The sequence below is a fragment of the Nicotiana sylvestris genome, chromosome 2, assembly GCF_000393655.2.
Source record: "Nicotiana sylvestris chromosome 2, ASM39365v2, whole genome shotgun sequence".
NCBI classification, from domain to species: domain Eukaryota; kingdom Viridiplantae; phylum Streptophyta; class Magnoliopsida; order Solanales; family Solanaceae; genus Nicotiana; species Nicotiana sylvestris.
The window spans coordinates 4,522,481-4,544,929 of NC_091058.1; the positions used below are offsets into that span (position 1 = coordinate 4,522,481).

At 38.0% G+C, this 22,449-nt stretch overlaps 1 protein-coding gene and 1 long non-coding RNA gene across 2 annotated transcripts; both read right to left on the bottom strand.

Moving 5' to 3' along the window:
• Positions 1 to 1,512: 1,512 nt before the first annotated feature.
• Positions 1,513 to 4,201, bottom strand: LOC138886291 (uncharacterized). Its single transcript, XR_011404942.1, has 2 exons — positions 2,165 to 4,201; positions 1,513 to 2,078 (listed from the first exon to the last, which is right to left on the bottom strand). It is a non-coding gene; the product is annotated as an uncharacterized lncRNA (long non-coding RNA).
• A 2,605-nt stretch (positions 4,202 to 6,806) lies between these two features.
• Positions 6,807 to 8,523, bottom strand: LOC138882216 (uncharacterized mitochondrial protein AtMg00300-like). Its single transcript, XM_070162711.1, has 2 exons — positions 8,475 to 8,523; positions 6,807 to 7,342 (listed from the first exon to the last, which is right to left on the bottom strand). The coding sequence occupies exons 1-2, from the start codon at positions 8,521 to 8,523 to the stop codon at positions 6,807 to 6,809; spliced, it is 585 nt and encodes a 194-aa protein (XP_070018812.1).
• Positions 8,524 to 22,449: the final 13,926 nt, after the last annotated feature.

Genomic DNA, 22,449 nt, shown 5'->3' on the forward strand with positions numbered 1-22,449 from the left:
CTGTAGTTATGTGAGAGTCAACTTTTCTAGAGAGAACTTATCAAGATAGAAAATTAGATGTCTCCTCTTTCTCTCTCTATTCCTACTTATATGTGACATTCCTCTTACCTACTGAAAGTACAACTACAGAGAATATTTTTCTAAATATTCTTTAGAAATATCTTGCTAAACTAGCTGTTTTGACCGATCTGAGTCCTCGACCTCAACATTCGTTGCTCGGCTCGCCAGTCAGGGGCGGATGCACGCTTCCTCAAGCGGTGTCATGCGACATCGCTTTGTCGGAAAATTTTACTAAAAATAAGTATTAATAATGTACGGAAACGGATAAGTAAGAAAAAATGACATCACTTGACATAAATTGTGCCTTGGTGTGTTGGTTTTATGCTTGATTTTGCTCTTAGAGGTCAAAGGTTCAAACCTCAACATTTTTCTTTTGTAAATATTTGAGAGAGCCTTTGTAGTTAAAAATTGTGATGAAGTAGAATTGGACTCAAAATCTTTTTTAACTTAAGACTCAACAAAGCCAATAAACTAAGGTTATTTCTTGTCTAAAAGTATGATAATCAAAGTAACATTCCAGTTCTTCTATAAATTTTGACACCGCTTACAAAAATTCCTGCATACGCTCCTGTCGCCAGTGTTGCTTTTTAAGCATCACCTCGGCCTAATTGATTCTTGATTTCCCTATTTCAGGCAAGGTCCCTTCGATTAAATCTTGACCCATACACCAAGTGTTACCAAAACTGCAAACCTACATATGTCTGGTTCAACCTCCATGTATTCCTCATTTTCTGAGTTCATTTCCTTTATATATTTCCAGCTATTTATGTAGGACTCACATGACTGACCCCCTTGGTCAAATTGAAAGTTATTAGTCAAACTTTCGAGTTTGTCTCCTAACTTCATGTTAACATCGGTAACAGAGAAATCTGAGCAGCTGCCACCACCTCTTGTTAGTTTCTCAACCCCACAACTAAATACAACTATCCCATTTCGGCATTTCCTCCTTCATTTATCTTAGTCAAGCAGTTCGTCTGCTGAGTCGAATTTAGGTACAATTGCCCTGTTTCATTTGCTCTGATTCCCATTACATAAATGTAGTCTCGGAACGGTTCTTCACAATCATCATTCAAATTTCTCTGTTGATATATAATAGCTGCGTTATGTCAGCAAGAAAAAAAAAAAACAGTGCTAAATATGGAGGTAAAATTTAAGTCATATTTTATTAAGAGAAAAAAGCCGTCAGCATTTAAATGCTGTGCCCGGGCCCAAGCGTTGGGTTGCATGAGCTCCGATAATTATTTTTTCTAAACCAGCCGATGATATGTTAACATTGTGAAATTTTTTGCTTGTTTTTGTTACTATCTGTCTTTATTTTAAATTGTCAATCTAGTTTAAACATTATAAATAACTTTTGTAGTTTCAATTTGCTATTTGTTTGATATTAAAATTTGTAAGGCTTAGAAATTATAAAAGGTATATTCTTATACATTAATTTTCATTACTACGATATTTTGGCAAACTTGTTTTTCCCCAGATGGCTTTATTTCTCTACTTTGTTACTCTCTCCGGTCCACAATAAGTGATCAATTTGTCTTGGGCACACCCATTAAGGAAATGCTCAATTCTAGACGAAAATAGTTAGTGTGACCAAACTATCCTTCATTAAATGTTGCACCATAGTTATAGTAAAACTTGCTTCACTTCTCAAATATGAGGAGTAAATGACTTTTTAAGGATACGTACATAAGAGTAATTTCGGAAAAGCAAATTGAATTTTTTCTTGATTATACAAATGAAAACTTATTTTGTGAACCGGAGGGAGTACAAGCTAAGAAGGTTGTATTAGTTTTGGTAATAGGAATATCTTCTTTTAGAGTGTCTTTTTCCACAAGTTTGTCCGATTGTGATACAATTATAGTGTACCCAATGTATCGTAATGTTCAATGTTGCTTATGCCAAATCTCTTTTCTTCTTGATCTGCTTTGAATTAGACAATTTTTATGGTCGCAGTGCGAATCATCTTTCAGGTGTACTTTATTCTAATATCACTGGTGAGTGGCTCTTCTTTCTCCTCTCTACATTTTCCAAAGAAAAAATATGGGCTCCTCTTTCTTCATGCTAGGAGGCCTCATTGTGGAAAATAAATTTGGAAAGGACTTACCAGTCATTTCATCTTAATTAGCATTCTATCAGTGCCACTTATGATTTAAGGATCCATAATTTTTGCACCACCAATAAAATTAAGATGCATCATCACGATCTTCGGTGAACCCAATAATTTACCTAGGTCAGAAGCCAGAAACTGAAAATTCAAATAATTTTCAAATTGAATTTTTTTTTCTAATATTCACATCTAATCCAGTTTAAGCCAACTGTAGGTCATACCACAAGTTTAGAACTCAAGCCACATTCATCACTGGTAGAAGGCTAGACGTGCTTATTATACTCTCTTCAATGTATTTGTTAGCTATAGTATACTACTTATTTTATTGAATTTTTTGTGTTTTATAGACTTTTTACAATTAAACTTCCACATATTGTGTGTCAAACCCACGGAAAAATTAAGGAAGACTACATAAACATTATTATTATTATTCATGTAATAGGTTACAAATGCAATTGAAGAGATATGTGTGAAAAGTTTTAGGCGGGCTCCTTATTCTATGATAACTTTTGAGAATTTTCCAGTGAAATAGTAAGTCTTGGTGGTACCATTTCCCTTCAAATTCACTTACGTATACCTTAAAGTTTGTTACAGTATCAAAAAAGGATACTCCACAAGGAACGAAAACGGAAACAAATTTCTATATAGGAAAATCATTTCTAACTTCTCTTCTCTTTTGTAAACTTATAAATACTGCTTTAAAGGTTTGAGTATATTTTTGTTCTTCTACTTTTTCAAAAGGTAAAACAAATATTTTCGTTACATAGTAGAGCACTATTTTTAACGCTGTTAATTTAGGAAACCACATAAAAAATTCCCAGGAGAACGTTAAATTTTGAATCGGATTTCCATTATTTGATTTCAAATATTACCAAGTATTCTACTGTGGATCTGTATGCTTAATTGAAAACAAAAGTTGCACCAAATCTAAAAGGAAAAAAAATTGGGTGGGGTTGGAACGTGGGACCTAGAAACAAAATTGGTCAGCATAAAGTTATTGGGTGAAGAAGCGTGCGGTGATGGTTAATGACATAAGCCCAGGGGTAGTTTAGTCAAAAGAGTTCACAATTTTATTCATAAGCTACAGTAAGATTCTTTTTTAAGCAATCATATTCTTCCATTTTAACTAACATGACCGGTTTACCCTTTCAATCCCAAGCAAGCATGTTGACCTGCTGCCTACTTATTCTCCTTTATTAATAGAGAGAAAAATGTAGGAAGGTTTCTAGCAGCTTATACTACGTTGTCACTTTGATTTTGCTCTATTAGTTTTGTCTTTTATCCATTTGTATTAGACAAAGAAACCAATGACTAGAGTCCAGAGAGGTCAAATACTATTAGTATGTGGCCATGCATTCACGATGTGAAAATACTAATACAATTAGTTTACTTATGAGGTAATGAATTTAACTTTTGAGATAATTATACGTAATAATTTTTGACAATACTACTAGTTATCCAAAAGATAACTATAAAGTAAGTTTTAATGATAAGTGAAATTAGTATTCTCGAAAACAAGGCATGTTACCAGCTATAATATTAAAAACTATTAGGAGTAATTATTTTATAATTTCTTACAAATATCAGCCTACGTAAGTCAAATCTTTCACGAAAAAATCTTTCATCTTTATGTACGAAATGATATAGAGTTTCCTTTTAATGTAAGTGTTAGGATCGGAACCTGGTTAGTGCAGAATTTAGTTAAACAATATTATAATGACAATAACAAAAACAATGTAAGTTGATAATAATGATAATTAAAGCACATAAAGAAGACACTAATTTAACGTGTTCGATCAGTGTGACCTACGTCCACAAGCGGAGAGGAACAATTTCACTATAGCAACAAGAATACAAGAGAGAGTACAAAATTAGAGTAACCATACTCTAATTAATCCCTAATACCCCAAGAGAATAACCTCACAAGATCACTCCAAAAAAAAGGTTCACACAAGTATTTTCCAACACTCAACTCTCTTACAAAACTCTATAATAAAAGAAAGAAAAGGCAAGAGATGATTGTCTCAAACTTTGGTGTGTATGATATGGACATTTTCTAGCCTATTTATAAGAAAATAAGATGGTCATTGTATGGAATATGATTGGCCACCAATACCTTTAGTGAATGGACATAAAATGTCCAACAAGTGACCAATGAAAGACCATAGAGAAGCCAACAATGTTTATAGTCTATGGCCAAAAGTAGGCCACGTATATCACAAATCTCCACCTTGGACCGGTTTTGGCTGATATAATAAGATTTCTTATCCTTCTCCGCAAAAGCTTAGTGGGTGAAATTATTCTTCATAAATGCCAAGCAAGTTTAAGCATGGCAACTGGAAGAGATTTCGTGAATATGTCAGCAGGATTGTCTTTAGTGTTGATCTTCTGAACAGAGACTTTTCCTTCAGCTATGGTTTCTTTGATGAAGTGATACTTGATATCAATATGCTTCGTCCTCTCATGATACATATGATCTTTCGTCAAGTGAATGACACTTTGACTATCACAGAAAATGGTAATACCACCTTGGTGTGAGTTGAGTTCAGCAAATAGACCCTTCAATCACAAGGCTTCTTTGATCGCCTCAGTCACTGACATATATTCTGCTTTTGGTAATAGATAAAGCTACTACATGTTGTAATGTAGCTTTCCAACTGATAGCGCAACCATCAATACAAAATACATAGCTTGTTCAGTGATCTTCTTTTGTCAAGATCACATGCATAATCTGAGTCTACAAAACCAACCAAAGTGTTAGTATTTCTCCCAAATTCCAAACATGTGTTTGAAGTACCTTGCAAGTATCTGAGAATCCATTTCACAGCCTGCCAATGTGCTTTACTAGGGCAAGCCATATACCGGCTTACCACACTTACTGCTTGTGAAATGTTTGGACGTATACAAACCATTGCATACATAATACTGCCGACTGCACTGGAATAAGATACATGTGCCATATACCTCTCTTCTTCTCTGACTGCGGGGACTGAGTAGCTGATAACTTAAAATGAGCAGTAAGAGGGGTACTAACTGGTTTAGCATCTTTCATGCCAAACCTCTCCAAGACTTTTTCCAAGTACTTTTTCTGGGTCAGGAATAGCGTGTTGGATCCTCGATCTCTTTTGATCTCCATGCCAAGGATTTTCTTAGCTTCCCCCAAATCTTTCATCTCAAATTCACTTTTCAATTGACTTTTCAAATTGTGAATTTATGTCAAATCCTTAGCAACAATGAGCATGTCATCAACATATAAGAATAGTTACACAAATGAACCATCATTTAACTTCCGGGAGTAAACACAACTATCATACATGCTCCTCGAATAATCATGACCATACATAAAGGAATCAAACCTTTTATTCTATTGTCTTGGAGACTATTTTAATCTATATAAGGATTTCTTCAACAAGCAAACATGATCGATCTTCTTTTCCTTCAATTTCAAATCCTTCGGGTTTATGCATGTATATTTCTTCCTCAAGTTCGCCATGTAAGAAAGTTGTCTTAATATCAAGATGTACTAATTCCAAATCATACATGGCAACTAAGATAAGCAAGACATGAATAGAGCTATGTTTAACGACAGGTGAGAAAATATCATTAAAATCAACTCCGTGTACCTGACTATAGCCATTTGCAACTAAGCGTACTTTATACTTGACCATCCTTTTTCTTGAAGACCCATTTGCAACCAACAATTCTTTTTCCTGATGGCGGCTTTACAAGAGACCAAGTACCATTCTTGTGGAGAGACTCAATTTCTTCATTCATTGCAATCAGCCACTTGGTTGAGTCTGCACCAGAAACTGCTTCTGAATATTTTGATGGTTCTCCAATTTCTTCAGTGTCCTGTTCAACTGAAAAAGCAAATGCAACATAATCTCCAAAACTTAATGGATGTTTACTTTCTCTTCTTGGTCTCTGTTTGGCTATATAATACTCCTCTTTTTTCGGTTCAACTTCAAGAGTCTCAACTTCAGGAATTTCAGCTTCTGGCTCAACTTCAGGAGTTTCAACTGTTTTTTTCTCCAAAGTTGATGAGCTTGGCTAAGAAGGAATGCTAATCTCAACCTCCACATGCTTCTATGTACTCTTTCCTTTATCTGTATTACAAGAACTAGAAGACTCTTTTCTAGAATGTAACATAGAGGATTCATCAAAGGTTACATCTCTACTAATTATAAATTTTGGTACCATGGGATAATGATACCATAGTCGGTATCCTTTTAACCCAGATGCATACCCAAGAAAAATGCACTTTTTAGCCCTTGGCTTTAAGTTTCCATCATTCACATGCATGTATGCAGGGCAACCAAATATCTTTAAATCAGAAAATTTGCAGAGTACCTGAACACATCTCCTCTGGAGTCTTAAAGTTCAATGGTGCATAAGGAGCTTGATTGACAATATAACAAGTTGTAGAGATAGCTTCTGCCCAAAAGGCGTTTGTCAACCCATCATTTGAAATCATGCAACGAGCTCTTTCCAAAAGAGTTCTATTCATCCTTTCTGCCACATCATTTTGATGAGGTGTCATTCTCACAGTACGATGTCGAGCAATTTCTTCATTCTTGCAAAATTTGTTGAATTCATCATTACAAAATTCCAAACCATTATTTGTTCTAAGCCGCTTAATCTATTTTCCTGTTTGCTTCTCAATCAAAACTTTCCATTGTTTGAAAGTTAAGAAAACATCACTTTTATTTTTCAGGAAATAAACCCAAACTTTCCTTGAATAATCATCAATGAAAGTTAACATATACCTGGCACCACCTTTTGACGGGGTACGTGAAGGACACCAAAGATCTGAATGAATGTAATCCAAAGTAAATTTTGTTCTATGAATCGCTGGAGATTTGAAGCTGACTCTTTTCTGCTTTCCGAACATACAATGTTCACATAACTCTATATTTTCAGTACTTTGGCCACACAAGAGACCTCTTTTGCTGAGGATGGAAAGACCTTTTTCATTCATATGTCCCAATCGCATATGCCACAATTTGGTGATGTCAGAATTTGATTTATTTGATCTTGAAACTACAGCAACACCTATAACAGTAGATCCCAATAATGTATACAACGTACCAGATCTGCGTGCTTTCATGACCACAAGAGCACCATGAGAAACTTTCAGAACTCCACCTTCACCTGTGTACTTGCACCCAAGAGATTCTAGAGTGCCCAAAGAGATGAGATTTTTTTCAAGTCAAGAACATGTCTAACATCGGTTAGAGTTCTCACCACACTATCGTGCATTTTGATTCGGACTGTACCTTTTCCAATAACTTTGTAGGCAACATTGTTGCCTATCAAGCTACTTCACATTCAACAGATTTTTATGTGGTAAATAAATCCCGATTGGGACACATATGATAAGAACAATCCGAATTCAAAATCCACTCATTGTTAGATTTGAAACTATTATTAGTTGCTAAAAAGTTAGCTCTCTTAGTCTCATTAGCAGCTACACTTGCTTCGGCAGTATCAGTATTTTTGTGCTCATTTTCTTTTCTATATGCTTTTCTTTGTTTTTCAACTTAAAGCATTAGAAATAATGTGGCCTTTCTTATGACAGTATTTGCACATGACATTTATATATCTGAATTTTGACCTTGATTTAGGCCTCTCACTATTTGAATCTTTCTTAATGGATCTACCTCTTACAAACAAGCCTTCTCCTTGGTTCCCACTAGTTTCCCTAGTAATATCTCTATCTATTTGTTCTTTAGATTTCAAAATAGATTTGATATCTTTATAAGATATATTATTCTTTTTATAAAGCATAGTATCTCTTATATGTTTAAACAACTGGGGTAAGGAAACAAGCAATAACACAGTTTGATCCTCATCTTTGATTTCGGCATATATGTTACTCAAATCCATAAGAAGAGAATCAAAAGTATCGAGATGTGTAAGTATAATGGTACCTTTAGCCATACGAAAAGTGTAGAATTTTTGCTTTAGGTAAAGCCTGTTTTCTACTGTCCTTTTCATATATAGGGTTTTCAGTTTTTCCCGTATGTCTTTGGCTAAGCTTTTTGCTACAACTTAACGCAAAAACTCATTTGAGAGATTTAAAATAATACCTGCTTTTGTCTTTTTGTCTACGGAAAAGGGTCTGATATATTCCTCTACTATTAAAAATTATTTAAAATTGCCATTCGTTATACTATTGGCTCAAGAAAATCCCTATCGTCTTACTATTGAAGCACATATACTCCTAACTTGATGGACTGGACACGTGGCACCCATCCAAAGATGTTGGTCAATATGGTCTAAATTTAAAAGTGACCCGCCCCATTACCCATAACCCAGCTCTCTTGTTGGAACTCTACCCTCTTTTCATTTTCCATTTTTAAAAGCTGCAAAAGCGAAAAATCTTTGGGGAAAATGAGGACGGAAAGTAGTAAAGAAGAAGAAGATTTTCCCTGTATTGAAAGCATGACTCCTCAAACCAAGATCGACTCTCTTTACCAATTCAAAACTGGAAAATTACTCTCTCTATCTCTCTCTGCCTTTTCTCTACTTTCTTTTTCATTTTCATTTTGTTTAATTGCTGAGAAAATAGGCGTGATAGCAAATTAAACCTCTCTTATGTTGTGAGGTTCTTTTTTCTTTGATTTCCATCAATATTTTGAACCATGTTTTTAACTTTTCATCTGGGTATTCGTTGTTTTCTTGGAGTTCTAATTCAAATTTGTTTACTAGGTTTTCATTATTTCAAGTGCTAAAGGTAAAAGGTTGGTGCTTTGATGAAACGTGAAAGTGTGTATTCTTTTCTTAAAGTTGATCTATTTTCTAAGCTAAATTTTTTATTTTCGAGGTGTTATATTACTTTTGAAAATCTTATTCAGTTTGATTTCATGGGATATCCATATTTCCAGTAAAAAACCTAATTTTGATCGCTGAAGAGGAATTGAACTATTATTTTGGGAGTTCAAATTCAATTAAACTAAAAGAAGGTTGGGTTATGGATACCGGATAATGGATCGGGTCGCTTTTAATTTAAGATCGGATGGACCAACAACTTTTGATAGCTGCCATGTGTCCAGTCCGTCAAGTTAGGAGCATATGTGTTTCAATAGTAAGACGGTAAGAGTTCCTTTGAGCCAATAGTATAACGGAGGGTAATTTTAAATAACTTTTAATAGTAGAGGGGGTATATAAGACCCTTCTCCGTTTTGTCTATGACGACAAACTCCTCGTCCATCATTTTATCCAGCTTTTTTTTAGTGTAGTGCCAAATCTTAGCCATCCTAAAGTAGGATAACTTCCATCTTTGATTGTTACATTTCGAAGTTTGCACTTCGGTCAAATTTTTCAATATAGGTCTTTGCTAAAGTTATTTTGGCTATTGAAACTAACCTGGTTAGATCCGGCTTTAATATCAATTCGTTAGGACCGAAAATCCGGATAGTGCGAAATTTAACCAAACAATGTTATGATGACAATAACAAAGACAATTCGAGTTGATAATAATGGTAGTTAAAGCATATAAAGAAGGTACCAATTTAGCGTGGTTAGGTCAGTGTGACCTACGTTCATAAGCGGAGAGGAACAATTTCACTATAATAATAAGAGTACAAAAGAGAGTACAAAATTAAAGTAAATACTCTAATTAATCCCAAATATCCTAAGAAAATAACCTCACAAGATCACTCCAAAAAAAGGTTCACACAAGTATTTCCCAACACTCAACTCTCTTACAAAACTCTATAATGAAATAAAGGAAAGGCAAGAGACGTTTGTCTCAAACTTTGGTGTGTATGATATGAATATTTTCTAGCTTATTTATAAGAAAATAAGATTGTCATTGTATGGAATATGATTGGCCAGCAAGGCCTTTAATGAACAGACACAAAATATCCAACAAGTGACCAATGAAAGACCATAGAGAAGCCAACCAGGCTTATGATCTATAGCCAAAAGTAGGCCACGTATATCACAGTAAGATTTACTAAGTATCCTTTAGAATTTTCCAATTATTATTTTATTTTAACCGAATAGTAGTGAGTATAATTGATAAGATACTAAGTGTGTGTTTGGTATGCCAGAAAATGTTTTCCGTGGAAAATATTTTCTTGGAAAACAAGTAGTAATCTTACTCATTTTTCAGTGTTTGGTATGCAAATTAAGGAAAATAACTTCTCAAGAGTATTCATAAATAATTTAGATACAATAAACATGAAGCCATAAACTTTCGAACCAACAACCTTCCGAACCCACAAATTTCATAAACTTCCAAACCGCTAAACTTTCGAAACTGCGAACTTTCGAACCTGTAAACTTTATAATTTCTAGTTACCCGTAAACTTTCAAACACATAAACCTTCAAACTCATAATTGTGGAACAAGTAAAATTTCGAACCTGTAAATCGAAAGATGAAAAAAACAAAACCTAAAAATATAAATAAAAAATATTCCGCCCTAGGGGTGCAGAAATTTGAAATAACAAATTTTTTTTTGTGTGCGTGGTAGGGTGGGGGTGCAGAAAAACGAAAAAATAAAAATTTGAAAATACAAAAAAAAGTAAAAAAATAAAATAATTTTTCTGCGGGGAGGGGGGTGGGCAGGGGCGAGGGAGTGCAGAAAAACGAAAAAAATAGAAAAAAAGTAAACAAAAATATTTTTTAATGCCGGGGGGGGGGGGAGGGGGATAGCAGGGTGGGTGGTGACGGGAAAAAATTGAAATTTGAAAAAAAAAGCTTTTTGGAGAGACGGGGCGGGAGAGGTTGGATAGGGAGAGAAGGGGGCGGGTGTTGGGGTTAGATGTGAGGGTAAGTGGAGTTTTTGAAAAATATTTTCGTAACTTTTTATAGGGAAGTCATTTTCCTCTAATTTTAGGAAAATGTGAATTCTAGGAAAATATTTTTCAAACTATTTTGTGCAACCAAACAGTGGAAAATGGAAAAATATTTTTCGCAAAATATTTTCCGTCATACCAAACACACCCTAAGGCCCAAAAAAATAATTGGAAGGTAGTTTGGTGTTCAGCGTCGTGGGGGAGTCAACCATCTCCTAGGATCTTTTCTTGTTTGTTCTTTTCTAATGAGTAATTTATGATGAAACGGCTGACAATATTACGAAAACAAATTTGAATCACCCAAATTCATCATTATTCATTTTGCTACTCTTTTCGATTAAGCTCACAACTCAGTATTGTATGGGTTAAAATTAGGTCTAGTTTAGCGAATGCAGACGGACAAGCTGAGGCCGAGGTCGAAACCAAGCACGGACCAGTGGCGAGGAGTTGCTCAAAGGGAGAGACCAGTGCCGAGGTCGAGTAGAGAGCAAACGACTGCAACTATTAGAATACTCTTGTGATGACCCAAAAAGTCATCTTAAGTTTTAGAACTCGATTTCATGTTCCGAGGCCTTCAAAACCTTATTTTATTCCTCCTCTATTTACGTGTCAGTCTGGGCATATTTCCGGAAAGCCTTTATGTGGAAAATTGATGAAATAATAATTTTTGGCCTAAAAAGTTGATTTTTGTTGACTTCGGTCAATGTTTTGAGTAAACAGAACCAGACCCGTGTTTTGACGGTCCCGATGGGTCCGTAATAAAATATGGGACATGGGCGTATGCCCGAAATCGAATTCTGAGGTCTCTAGCCTGAGAAATGAATTTTTGATGAAAATTGTAAGACTAAAAGTATAATGGTTTAAAGAATTTTGGTAATATTTGATCTAGTTAGTATCAGATCTGTATTTTGGTTCCGGAGCCCGGTACAGGTACGTTATGATATTTATATCCTATCTGTGAAATTTGGTGAGAAACGAGACTGATTTGACGTAACTCGGACCTTCGGTTGAGAAAATAGAAGTTTTAAAACTTTTTTGAAACTTTCATGCAATTTGGTGCTAAATTCGTAATTGTGAAGCTCAAGATCGCAATTGCGATCAATATTGGCCGCATTTGCGAACAATTGTTCGCATTTGCGATATTAGCAGGTCCAGTTCGGTCTTCGCATTTGCGAGGCAAAGTTTGCATTTGCGGGGTTCGCATTTGCAGACCCCTGATTGCAAATGGGATACCTGCAATGGGTCAAATATGATTTTGGACGGGATTTTTCATCCATTCTCCAATTTTTCAAAACCTAAAACACAAGAGGTAATTTTTCAAACACTTTCTTCCCCAAATCATAAGTAAGTGATTGTTAACTAGTTTCTTTCAATCTTTTACCTCTTTTTACAAGATTTTAACCTAGAATCTAAGGTTTTCATGGCGGAATTGGGGATTTTTGGGTAGAAATTAGAAATTTTGAAATTTGGGGATTGAGACCTCAAATTAAGGTCGGATTCCAATACTAATTATGTATTCGGGCTCGGGAGTGAATGTGTAAATGAGTTTTGGTCCAAACCTCGTGTTTTGACCAAGCAGGCCCGGGTCATTGTTTTGACTTTTTGGGGGAAATATTGGGAAATTTATAATTATGCATTTGAATTGATTTCTTTTGCGACACTTTATGTTATTAAGTTAATTATGAATAAATACGAGTGATTCAGAGGTGAAAACAAGAGGAAAAATGATAATTGAGCTTTGAGTTGGCCGTTGGATTGAGGTAAATATTTTGTCTAACTTTGACTCGAGGGATTAGGGATCCCCGACTTAATTGCTATGTGAAATTTAATGTGTGTGGTGTATAGGTGAGGTGATGAATACCTATGCACTGCCTTATCTATTTTGACTGTTCCCTTCCCATTCTTAATATATTGTTCCCTACTGCTACCCGTTTTACTGATATTTTCATGATTAGTTGCTACTTGTTGGATATTATTTTCGTTGTTAAAAGTATTGGATATTACGTGGTTTCATTGATTCATTTTATTGGTTTAAGCTGGCTATCAGTGTTTATTAGTATACTTTGGATTGGTTTCGATGAGTAGTATAATTCGAGTGAAGTTTCATAATTTTACCGCTTTCCGTTTGTTTTAGTTGAGGTCGAATACCATGGGGAGTTTTGAGCCAAATTGTGAAATTTCTGTTCTTATTGTGTGATTGGTATTGATATGGTGGGATCGGGTTGCACGCCGCAACAGGATGAATAGGGGTGATATATTGAGGAGGAATAAGGGTGAAATGTTATTATATGGTGGGATCGGGTTGTGCGCCGCAACAGGAGGAATAAGGGTGATATATTGAGGAGTAATAAGGGTGAATTGCTATTGTACGGTGGAATCGGGTTGCACGCTGCAACAGGAGGAATAAGGGTGGAGTGATATGGAGTAATAAGGGTGAATGTTCATATTGTTACTGATTATATGGTGGGATCGGGATGGGCGCCTCATCAGTTTATTATTTATGTATCCTTCCTCTACTGTGAAGTTATTCTGTAGTTTTGTATTTCACTTAATAGTTGGTTATAACTGGGTACTAACAAGATATTTGAGTTTTGTATTCATTTTTTTGTTGCAAGTTACCATTTCATTTTGTCCCGTACTTCTTTTCGCTTTATTACATACTATATGCAGATTATATTGTAATTGCCCCGCCGTAGCCTCGTCACTGCCTCGTCGAGGTTAGGCTCGGCACTTACTAGTACATGGGGTCGGTTGTACTGATATTGCACTCTGCACTTTCAGTGCAAATTTTAGAGCAGGCAGTGATTGATTGAGAGATTGGTTGCAGGTTCACAGTTTTGAGACCTAAGTAGTCATGTTGGCATCCGCAGGCCCTGGCGTCACCTTCTACATTTCTACATTTCTATTTTTCTTTCGTTTCAAAATAGATATAATTTCTTTTAGACCGATATTTGTAGTAATTCATAGTATGTTCGTGGATTGTGACACCAGATTCTGGGTAGTAGTAGTAGTAATAGCTATGGTACTATTAATAGTATATAGACAAAAGGTTATTTACGTAGTTCCGCATTTACTTCTACTTGATTTAGTTTGTTAAATTTTAATCTATGATATGTAAAGGAAAAATGTTAATAGAACTCTAACGTTAGCCTGCCTAGCGAGTACGATGTTGGGCTCCATCACGGTCCCGATGGTGGAAATTCCGGGTTGTGACAAGTTGGTATCTGAGCACTAGGTTGCCTAGGTCTCACAATTCATGTACAAACTTAGTAGAGTCTGAGGGATCAGTACGTAGACGTCTGTGCTTATCCACCAGAAGCTACAGAGTTTAGGAGCAATTTCACTTCTATTCTTCTCTGTCGTGCAATTTGATCTCTCAATGCTAATTGAACTCTTTACTCTTGTTCCTTCGCAGATGGCGAGAACACGTACCACTTCTTCAGTTGAGCAGCAGTTAGAGACCCTAGTGGCAGCTCCTACGAGAGGCCGAGGCCGTGCTAGAGACTAAGGCAGGGGCAGGGCTCAGCCAAGAGTTCGAGCAGCAGCACCAGCGGTGGAGCCTCAGGTAAAGTTTGATGAAGAGGTTCCAGCCCAGAACATTCCAGCAAGCTAGCTCAGGTTCTAGAGGGGTTCATCGCTACCCCGGTACTTCAGGATGCTTTGGTTAGTCTAGTGGGCCTTATAGAGAGTGTTGCTCCGGCCAACACATTTCCTATAGCACCAACCGTCTCTCAGGCTGGGGGAGGAGCCTAGACTCCTGCTACTCACACTCCGAACTAGATGGCTCCCCAGTTTCAGACTCCAACAGCTCAGCCAGTTGGGCTAGTTCCGCTGGGTGCTGTAGCATAGACCGACGATGGATTAACTAAGTCTTATGAGGCTTTATGGAGATTAGATAGGTTTACCATGCTTTTTACCACTCACTATAGCAGTACATCTTCAGAGGATACCCACGACTATCTAGACAGTTGTCATGAGGTATTACGAAACATGGGGATAGTGGAGACCAATAGGGTCAACTTTGTTGCCTTTCATCTGTCAGGTTCCGCCAATAAATGGTGAAGGGATTTTTGTTTGACCATACCAGTTGGGTCGCCGGCTCTTACTTGGGACCAGTTCTCTCAGATATTTCTGGAGAAGTATCTTCCTATCACTCAGAAAGAGGACTATCGAAGGTAGTTCGAGCGCCTTCAGCAGGTTTCTATGACTGTCACTCTATACAAGAGTAGATTTGTTGTTTTTGCCCGTCATGCTCTTCTTATACTTCCTACCGAGAGAGAGGGTGAGGAGGTTTATTGAGGGACTTGCTCAGCCTATCAGATTGTAGATGGATAAGGAGACAGGGAGTGAGATTTCTTTCTAGGATGCAACCAATATGGCCAGAGGAGTTGAGATAGTTCTAGCTCAGGGAAGTGGTCAGGGGTCTGACAAGAGGCCGCGTCACTTCGGTGGATTCAGTGGGGCTTTATTTGGAGGTCGAGGTACTTTTGGTAACGACCATTCTCCTAGGTCGTTTCATTCAGCACTTCAGACATCCTATGGAGCTTCAGGGAGTCGTGGTCCTTATGCACCTCCTTCAGGGCAGCCAACTTATAGTGCACTACCAACTCCTATCAGAGCACCTCCTCTTCAAAGTTATTATCGTGGTTAGTTGGCCCATCAGGGTCAGTCTCAGTTTCCACAACCGCAATATCAGGATAGATGTTTCGAGTGTGGTGAGTATGGGCATATTCGAAGGACCTGTCTGAGATTAATGGGTGTTCAGTCACAGCAGTAGGGTTCTTATGCCATGATTCTGGCACCGCCCACTCAGCCAGCTAGTGATAGGGTTCAGGGAGCCAAATATAGGGGTTAGGCCATTAGAGGTGGAGGTCATCCAGTGGGAGGCCATCCCAGTGATATGGTTCAGAGTGGTGGGGCCCATCCATGATGTTATGCTTTCCTAGCTAGGCTTGAGGCTGAGTCATCCGATGTTGTTATCACAGGTACTGTTTTAGTTTGTAGTAAAAATGCTTTAGTTCTATTTGATCCAGGGTCTACATACTCCTATGTGTCATCTTACTTTGCTTCATATGTAGTTGTGCCTCGCAATTCTTTGAGTGCTACCATGTATGTGTCTATACCGGTGGAGGATTCTATTATTGTAGACCGTGTCATTCGTATATGGTTATTATTAGGGGTCTCGAGACTAGCGTAGATCTCTTACTTCTCGATATGGTCGATTTTGATGTCATTTTGAGGATGGATTGGTCGTCACCTTATCATGATCTATTGGACTATCATGCCAAGACAATGACCTTAGCCTTGCCGGGGTTGCCTCAATTAGAGTGGAGAGGGACTCCTGGTCATTCTAAGAGAAGGCTTATCTCTTATATGAAGGCTCGACATATGGTTGAGAAGGGGTGTTTGGCTTATGTTCGTGATTCTAGTACGGAAGTTCCTTCCATGGATTCTATACCAGTGGTTCCGGAGTTTCCAGAGGTATTTCCTGCAGACCTGCCGAGGATGCCACCCGACAGGGATATTGACTTCTGTATTGATTTTGTTCCGGGCACTCAACCCATTTTTATTCCGCCATACCGTATAGCCCTGCCTGAGTTGAAATAATTGAAGGAGCAGCTGCAAGATTTGCTTGATAAGGGATTTATTAGACCTAGTATCTCGCCTTGGGGTGAGCCGGTGTTGTTTGTAAAGAAGAAGGATGGATTGATAAGGATATGCATAAACTATCGGTATATGAACAAAGTCACCATCAAGAACAAGTATCCATTGTCGAGGATTGATGACTTATTTGATCAGCTTCAGGGTGACAAGGTATTTTCGAAGATCGATTTGAGGTCTGGCTACCATCAATTGAGGATTAGGGCATCTAATGTCCCTAAGCTTTTCGGACTCGGTATGGGCATTATAAGTTTCTATTGATGTCATTTGGGCTGACATATGCCCAACAACATCTATGGATCTGATGAATCGAGTGTTCAATCCCTACCTGGATTCCTTTGTGATTTTTTTATTGTTTATATCTTGATCTACTCCCAGAGCCGAGAGGAGCACGAGCAACATCTTCAGATTGTACTTCAGACTCTGAGAGACAACTAGTTATATGCTAAGTTTTCAAAATGTGAGTTTTGGTTGAGTTCAGTTGCTTTCTTGGGTCACATTGTATCAGCAGAGGGTATTCAGTTGGATCCTAAGAAGATTGAGGCCATTCAGTATTGTCCTAGACCTACTTCAGCCACAAAGATCCGTAGTTTCTTAGGATTGGCTATTACTGTCGGTTGTGAAGGGGTTTTCATCTATAGAAGCCCCATTGACCAGGTTGACTCAGAAGGGTGCCCCGTTCAGATGGTCAGACGAGTGTGAGGCGAGCTTTCATAAGCTCAATACAGCTTTGACTACGGCACCGGTATTGGTGTTGCCTACAGGTTCAGGGCCCTATACAGTATATTCTGACGCATCTCGTACTAGACTTGGTGCGGTATTGATGTAGGGTGGAAAGGTTATTGCATATGCTTTGTGGAAGCTAAAGGTTCACGAGAAGAATGATCCAGTTTATGCCTTGGAGCTGGTAGCCATAATTCATGCACTGAAGATTTGGAGGCACTATCTATATGGCGTGTCGTGTGAGGTGTTCATAGATCATAGGAGTTTGCAGTATTTGTTCAAGTAGAAGGATCTCAATTTGAGGCAGAGAAGGTGGTTAGAGCTATTGAAAGACTATGATATAACCATCTTGTATCATCCTAGGAAAGCCAATATGGTGGCTGGTGCTTTGAGTAGGAAGTGAGCTAGTATGGGAAGCCTTGCGTATATTCCAGTCGGTGAGAGACCGCTTGCATTAAATGTTCAAACTTTAGTCAATCAGTTCGTGAGGTTGGATATTTCTAAGTCCTGTCGTGTTTTAGCTTGCACAATTGCTCAGTCTTCCTTATTTGAGCGCATTAGAGATCGACAATATGATGACCCTCATTTGCTTGTCCTTAGGGACACAATACGACACGGTGATGCCAAGTAGGTTACAGTTGGAGATGATGGAGTTTTGAGGATGCAGGTTCGTGTTTGTATGCCTAATGTGGATGAACTTCGTGAGTTGATTCTAGAGGAGGCCCATAGTTCCTGGTATTCCATTCATCCGGGCGCTGCTAAGATGTATCAGGACTTGCGGCAGCATTATTGGTGTAGGAGGACAAAGAAGGATATAGTTACACACGTAGCTCGGTGTCTAAATTGTCAGCAAGTAAAGTACAAGCATCAGAGGCCTGGTGGTTTGCTTCAGAAGATAGAGATTCCTGAGTGGAAGTGGGAGCGTATCACTATGGATTTCGTTGTTGGACTCCCACGGACTCAGAGGAAGTTCAATGCAGTTTGGGTTATTATGGATAGACTGACCAAGTCAGCACATTTCATTCCTATGGCAGTTTCCTATTTTTCAGAGCGATTGGCAGAGATTTATATCCGTGAGATCGTTCGTCTTCACGGTGTGCCTGTGTCTATCATTTCTGATCGAGGTACGCAGTTTACCTCGCACTTCTGGAGGGCAGTACAACGTGAATTGGGTACGTGGGTCGAGTTGCGCACAACATTTCATCCTCAGATAGACGGACAGTCCGAGCGTACTATTCAGATCTTAGAGGACATGCTCCGTGCTTGTGTAATTGACTTTGGAGTTTCTTGGTATCAGTTCTTGCCCTAGAAGAGTTTGTCTACAACAACAGTTATCAAACGAGCATCTAGATGGCTCCCTATAAGGCATTATATGGTAGACTATGCCGATCGCCGATTGGGTGGTTCGAGCTGGGAGAGGCTCAGTTATTGGGTACAGATTTGGTACATGAGGCCTTGGATAAGGTCTAGATCATTCAGGATAGACTTCGTACGACTTAATCTAGGCATAAGAGTTATGCCAACCGTAAGGTTCGTGATATGGCATTCATGGTCAGAGAGAGAGAGAGAGAGAGCGAGAGAGAGTGTGGTTCTTCGGGTATCACCCATGAAGGGTGTGATACGGTTTGGGAAGAAGGGTAAGTTAAGCCCTAGGTATATCGGGCCTTTTGAGATCCTTGAGAGAGTGAGAGATGTGGCCTACAGACTTGCATTGCCACCAGGTTTATCAACAGTACATCCAGTGTTTCATGTGTCCATGCTTTGAAAGTATCATGACGATCCATCCCATGTGTTAGATTTCAGCACTGTCCAGTTGGAGAAGGATTTGACCTACGAGGAGAAGCTAGTAGCCATTTTAGACCGGCAGGTTCGTCAGTTGAGATCGAAGAGTTAGCCTTTGGTTCGAGTGCAGCAGAGAGTTCAACCTGTTAAGGCAGCACCTTGGGAGTCCGAGTCTGATATTCGGAGCAAATATCCCCACCATTTCACCGATTCAGGTACTTTTCTATGGTCGTTCGAGGATGAACAGTTGTTTTAGAGGTAGAGAATGTGATGACCCAAAAGGTCATCTTAAGTTTTAGAACTCGATTTCATGTTCCGAGGCCTTCAAAAACTTATTTTATTCCTCCTCGATTTGTGTGCATAGTCCAGTTGTGTTTTCGGAAAGCCTTTATGTGGAAAATTGATGAAATAATAATTTTTGGAATAAAAAGTTGATTTTAGTTGACTTCGGTCAGCGTTTTGAGTAAACAGACCTGGACCCGTGTTTTGACGGTCCCGGTGGATCCGTAGTAAAATATGGGACCTAGACGTATGCCCCGAATTGAATTCCGAGGTCCCTAGCCCGAGAAATGAATTTTTGATGAAACTTATAAGACTGAAATTATAATGGTTTAAAGAATTTTGGTGATGTTTGATTTGGTTAGTATTGGGTCCGTATTTTGGTTTCGGAGTCCGATACAAGTCCGTTATGATATTGATATCCTATTTGTGAAATTTGGTGAGAAACGGGACTGATTTGACGTGATTCAGACATTCGGTTGAGAAAATAGAAGTTTTAAAACGTTCTTGAAAATCTCATGCAATTTGGTGCTAAATTCGTGGTTCTAGGTGTTATTCTGGCGATTTGATCACACGAGTAAGTTTGTATGATATTTTAAGACTTGTGTGCATGTTTGGTTTGAAGCCCCGAGGGCTCAGGTGAGTTTCGGATAGGCTACGGGGTGATTTGAACTTACGAATTTTTGTTGGTATGCTTCAGGTCTATTGACTTCGTATTTGTGAAGTCTGGCTCACAAATGCAAGCATCGCATTTGCGAAGAAAGTTTGTACTTGCGAGCAATGGGGCTGGGAGGGGACCTTTGCAATTGCGAAGCTCAGGATCGCAATTGCGATCAGTATTGGCCGCATTTGCGAACAATTGTTTGCATTTGCGATGTTAGCAGGTCCAGGTCGGTCTTCGCATTTGCGAGGCAAAGTTTACGTTTGCGGGGTTCGCATTTGCGGACCCCTGATCACAAATGTGATACCTGCAACTGGTCAAAAATGATTTTGGATGGGATTTTTCATCTATTCTCCGATTTTTCAAAACCTAAAACACAAGAGGCGATTTTCAAAATACTTTTTCTTCCCCAAATCATAAGCAAGTGATTCTTAAGTAGTTTCTTTCAATCTTTTACCTCTTTTTACAATATTTGAACCTAGAATCTAAGGTTTTCATGGTGGAATTGGGGATTTTTGGGTAGAAATTAGGAATTTTGAAATTTGGGGATTTAGACCTCAAATTGAAGTCGGATTCCAAAACTAGTTACATATTCGGGCTCGGGGGTGAATGGGTTTTGGTCCGAACCTTGAGTTTTGACCAAGCGGGCCCAGGGTTTTTTTTTGACTTTTGGGGGGAAATATTGGGAAACATATAATTATGTATTGAAATTGTTTCCTTTAGCGACAATTGATGTTATTAAGTTAATTATGAATAGATACGAGTGGTTCGGAGGTGGAAACTAGAGGTTAAACGGTAATTGAGCTTTGTGTTAGCTGTTGGATTGAGGTAAGTATTTTGTCTAACTTCAACTCGATGGATTAGGGATCCCCAACTTAATTGCTATGTGAAAATCCATGTGTGTGGCGTATAGGTGAGGTGACGAATACCTATATGCCCCCAATTTATCTGTTTTGACTGTTCCCTTCCCGTTCTTAATATATTGTTCTCTGCCTTAACTACTACCTATTTAACTGATATTTTCATGATTAGTTACTACTTGTCGGATATTGTTTTCGTTGTTAAAAGTATTGGATATTACGTGGTTTCATTGATTCATTTTATTGGTTTAAGATGGCTATCAGTGTTTATTAGTATACTTTGAATTGGTTTCACTGAGTAGTATAATTCGAGTGAAGTCTCATAATTTTACCGCTTTCCGTTTGTTTCAGTTGAGGTCGAATACCATGGGGAGTTTTGAGCCAAATTGTGAAATTTCTGTTCTTATTGTGGGATTGGTACTAATATAGTAGAATCGGGTTGCATGCCGCAACAAGAGGAATAAGGGTGATATATTGAGGAGGAATAAGGGTGAAATGTTATTATATGGTGGGATCGGGTTGCACGCTGCAACAGGAGGAATAAGGGTGGATTTATATGAATTAATAAGGATGAATGTTCATAGTGTTACTGATTATATGGTGGGATTGAGATGCGCGCCACATCAATTTATTGTTTATGTATCCTTCCTCTCTGTGAAGTTATTCTGTAGTTTTGTATCTCACTTAAGAGTTGGTTATTAGTGGGTACTAATAAGATATTTGAGTTCTGTATTCATTTTTTTGTTTCAAGTTACAGTTTCATTTTGTTCTTTTTCTTTTTATTACATACTGTATGTAGGTTATATTGTAATTGCCCTGCCGTAGCCTCATCACTACCTCATCGAGGTTAGGCTCGGCACTTACCAGTACATGGGATCGATTGTACTGATACTGCACTCTGCACTTTATATGCAGATTTCGGAGCATGTAGTGGTTGATTGAGAGATTGGTTGTAGGTTCACGGTTTGGAGACCCAAGGTAGTCCTGTTGGCACCCACAGGCCCTGGCGTCCCCTTCTACATTTCTACATTTCTATTTTTTTTCGTTTCAAAATAGATTTAATTTCTTTCAGACCGATATTTTTAGTAATTCATAGTATGTTCGTGGATTGTGATACCAGATTCTGGGTAGTAGTAATAGCTATGGTACTGTTAATAGTATATAGACAAAAGGTTATTTATGTACTTCCGCATTTACTTCTACTTGATTTAGTTTGTTAAATTTTAATCTATGAATGTAAAGGAAAAAGGTTAATAGAACTCTAACATTGGCTTGCCTAGCGAGTGTGATATTAGGCACCATCACGGTCCCGATGGTAGGAATTCTGGATCGTGACAATTCCTAAGATGATGGACAGGAATATTCTATTGAATATTCCCCCATATTGTACTTTCTTAGGGTTCTCGAGCGATATTCCTTATAAATAGGAAGAGAGAGGAAACAAAAAGGGGATTCGGAACTTTTATGAAAGAACATCTTGTAAAGAATTGACTATCAAGAATATACAAAA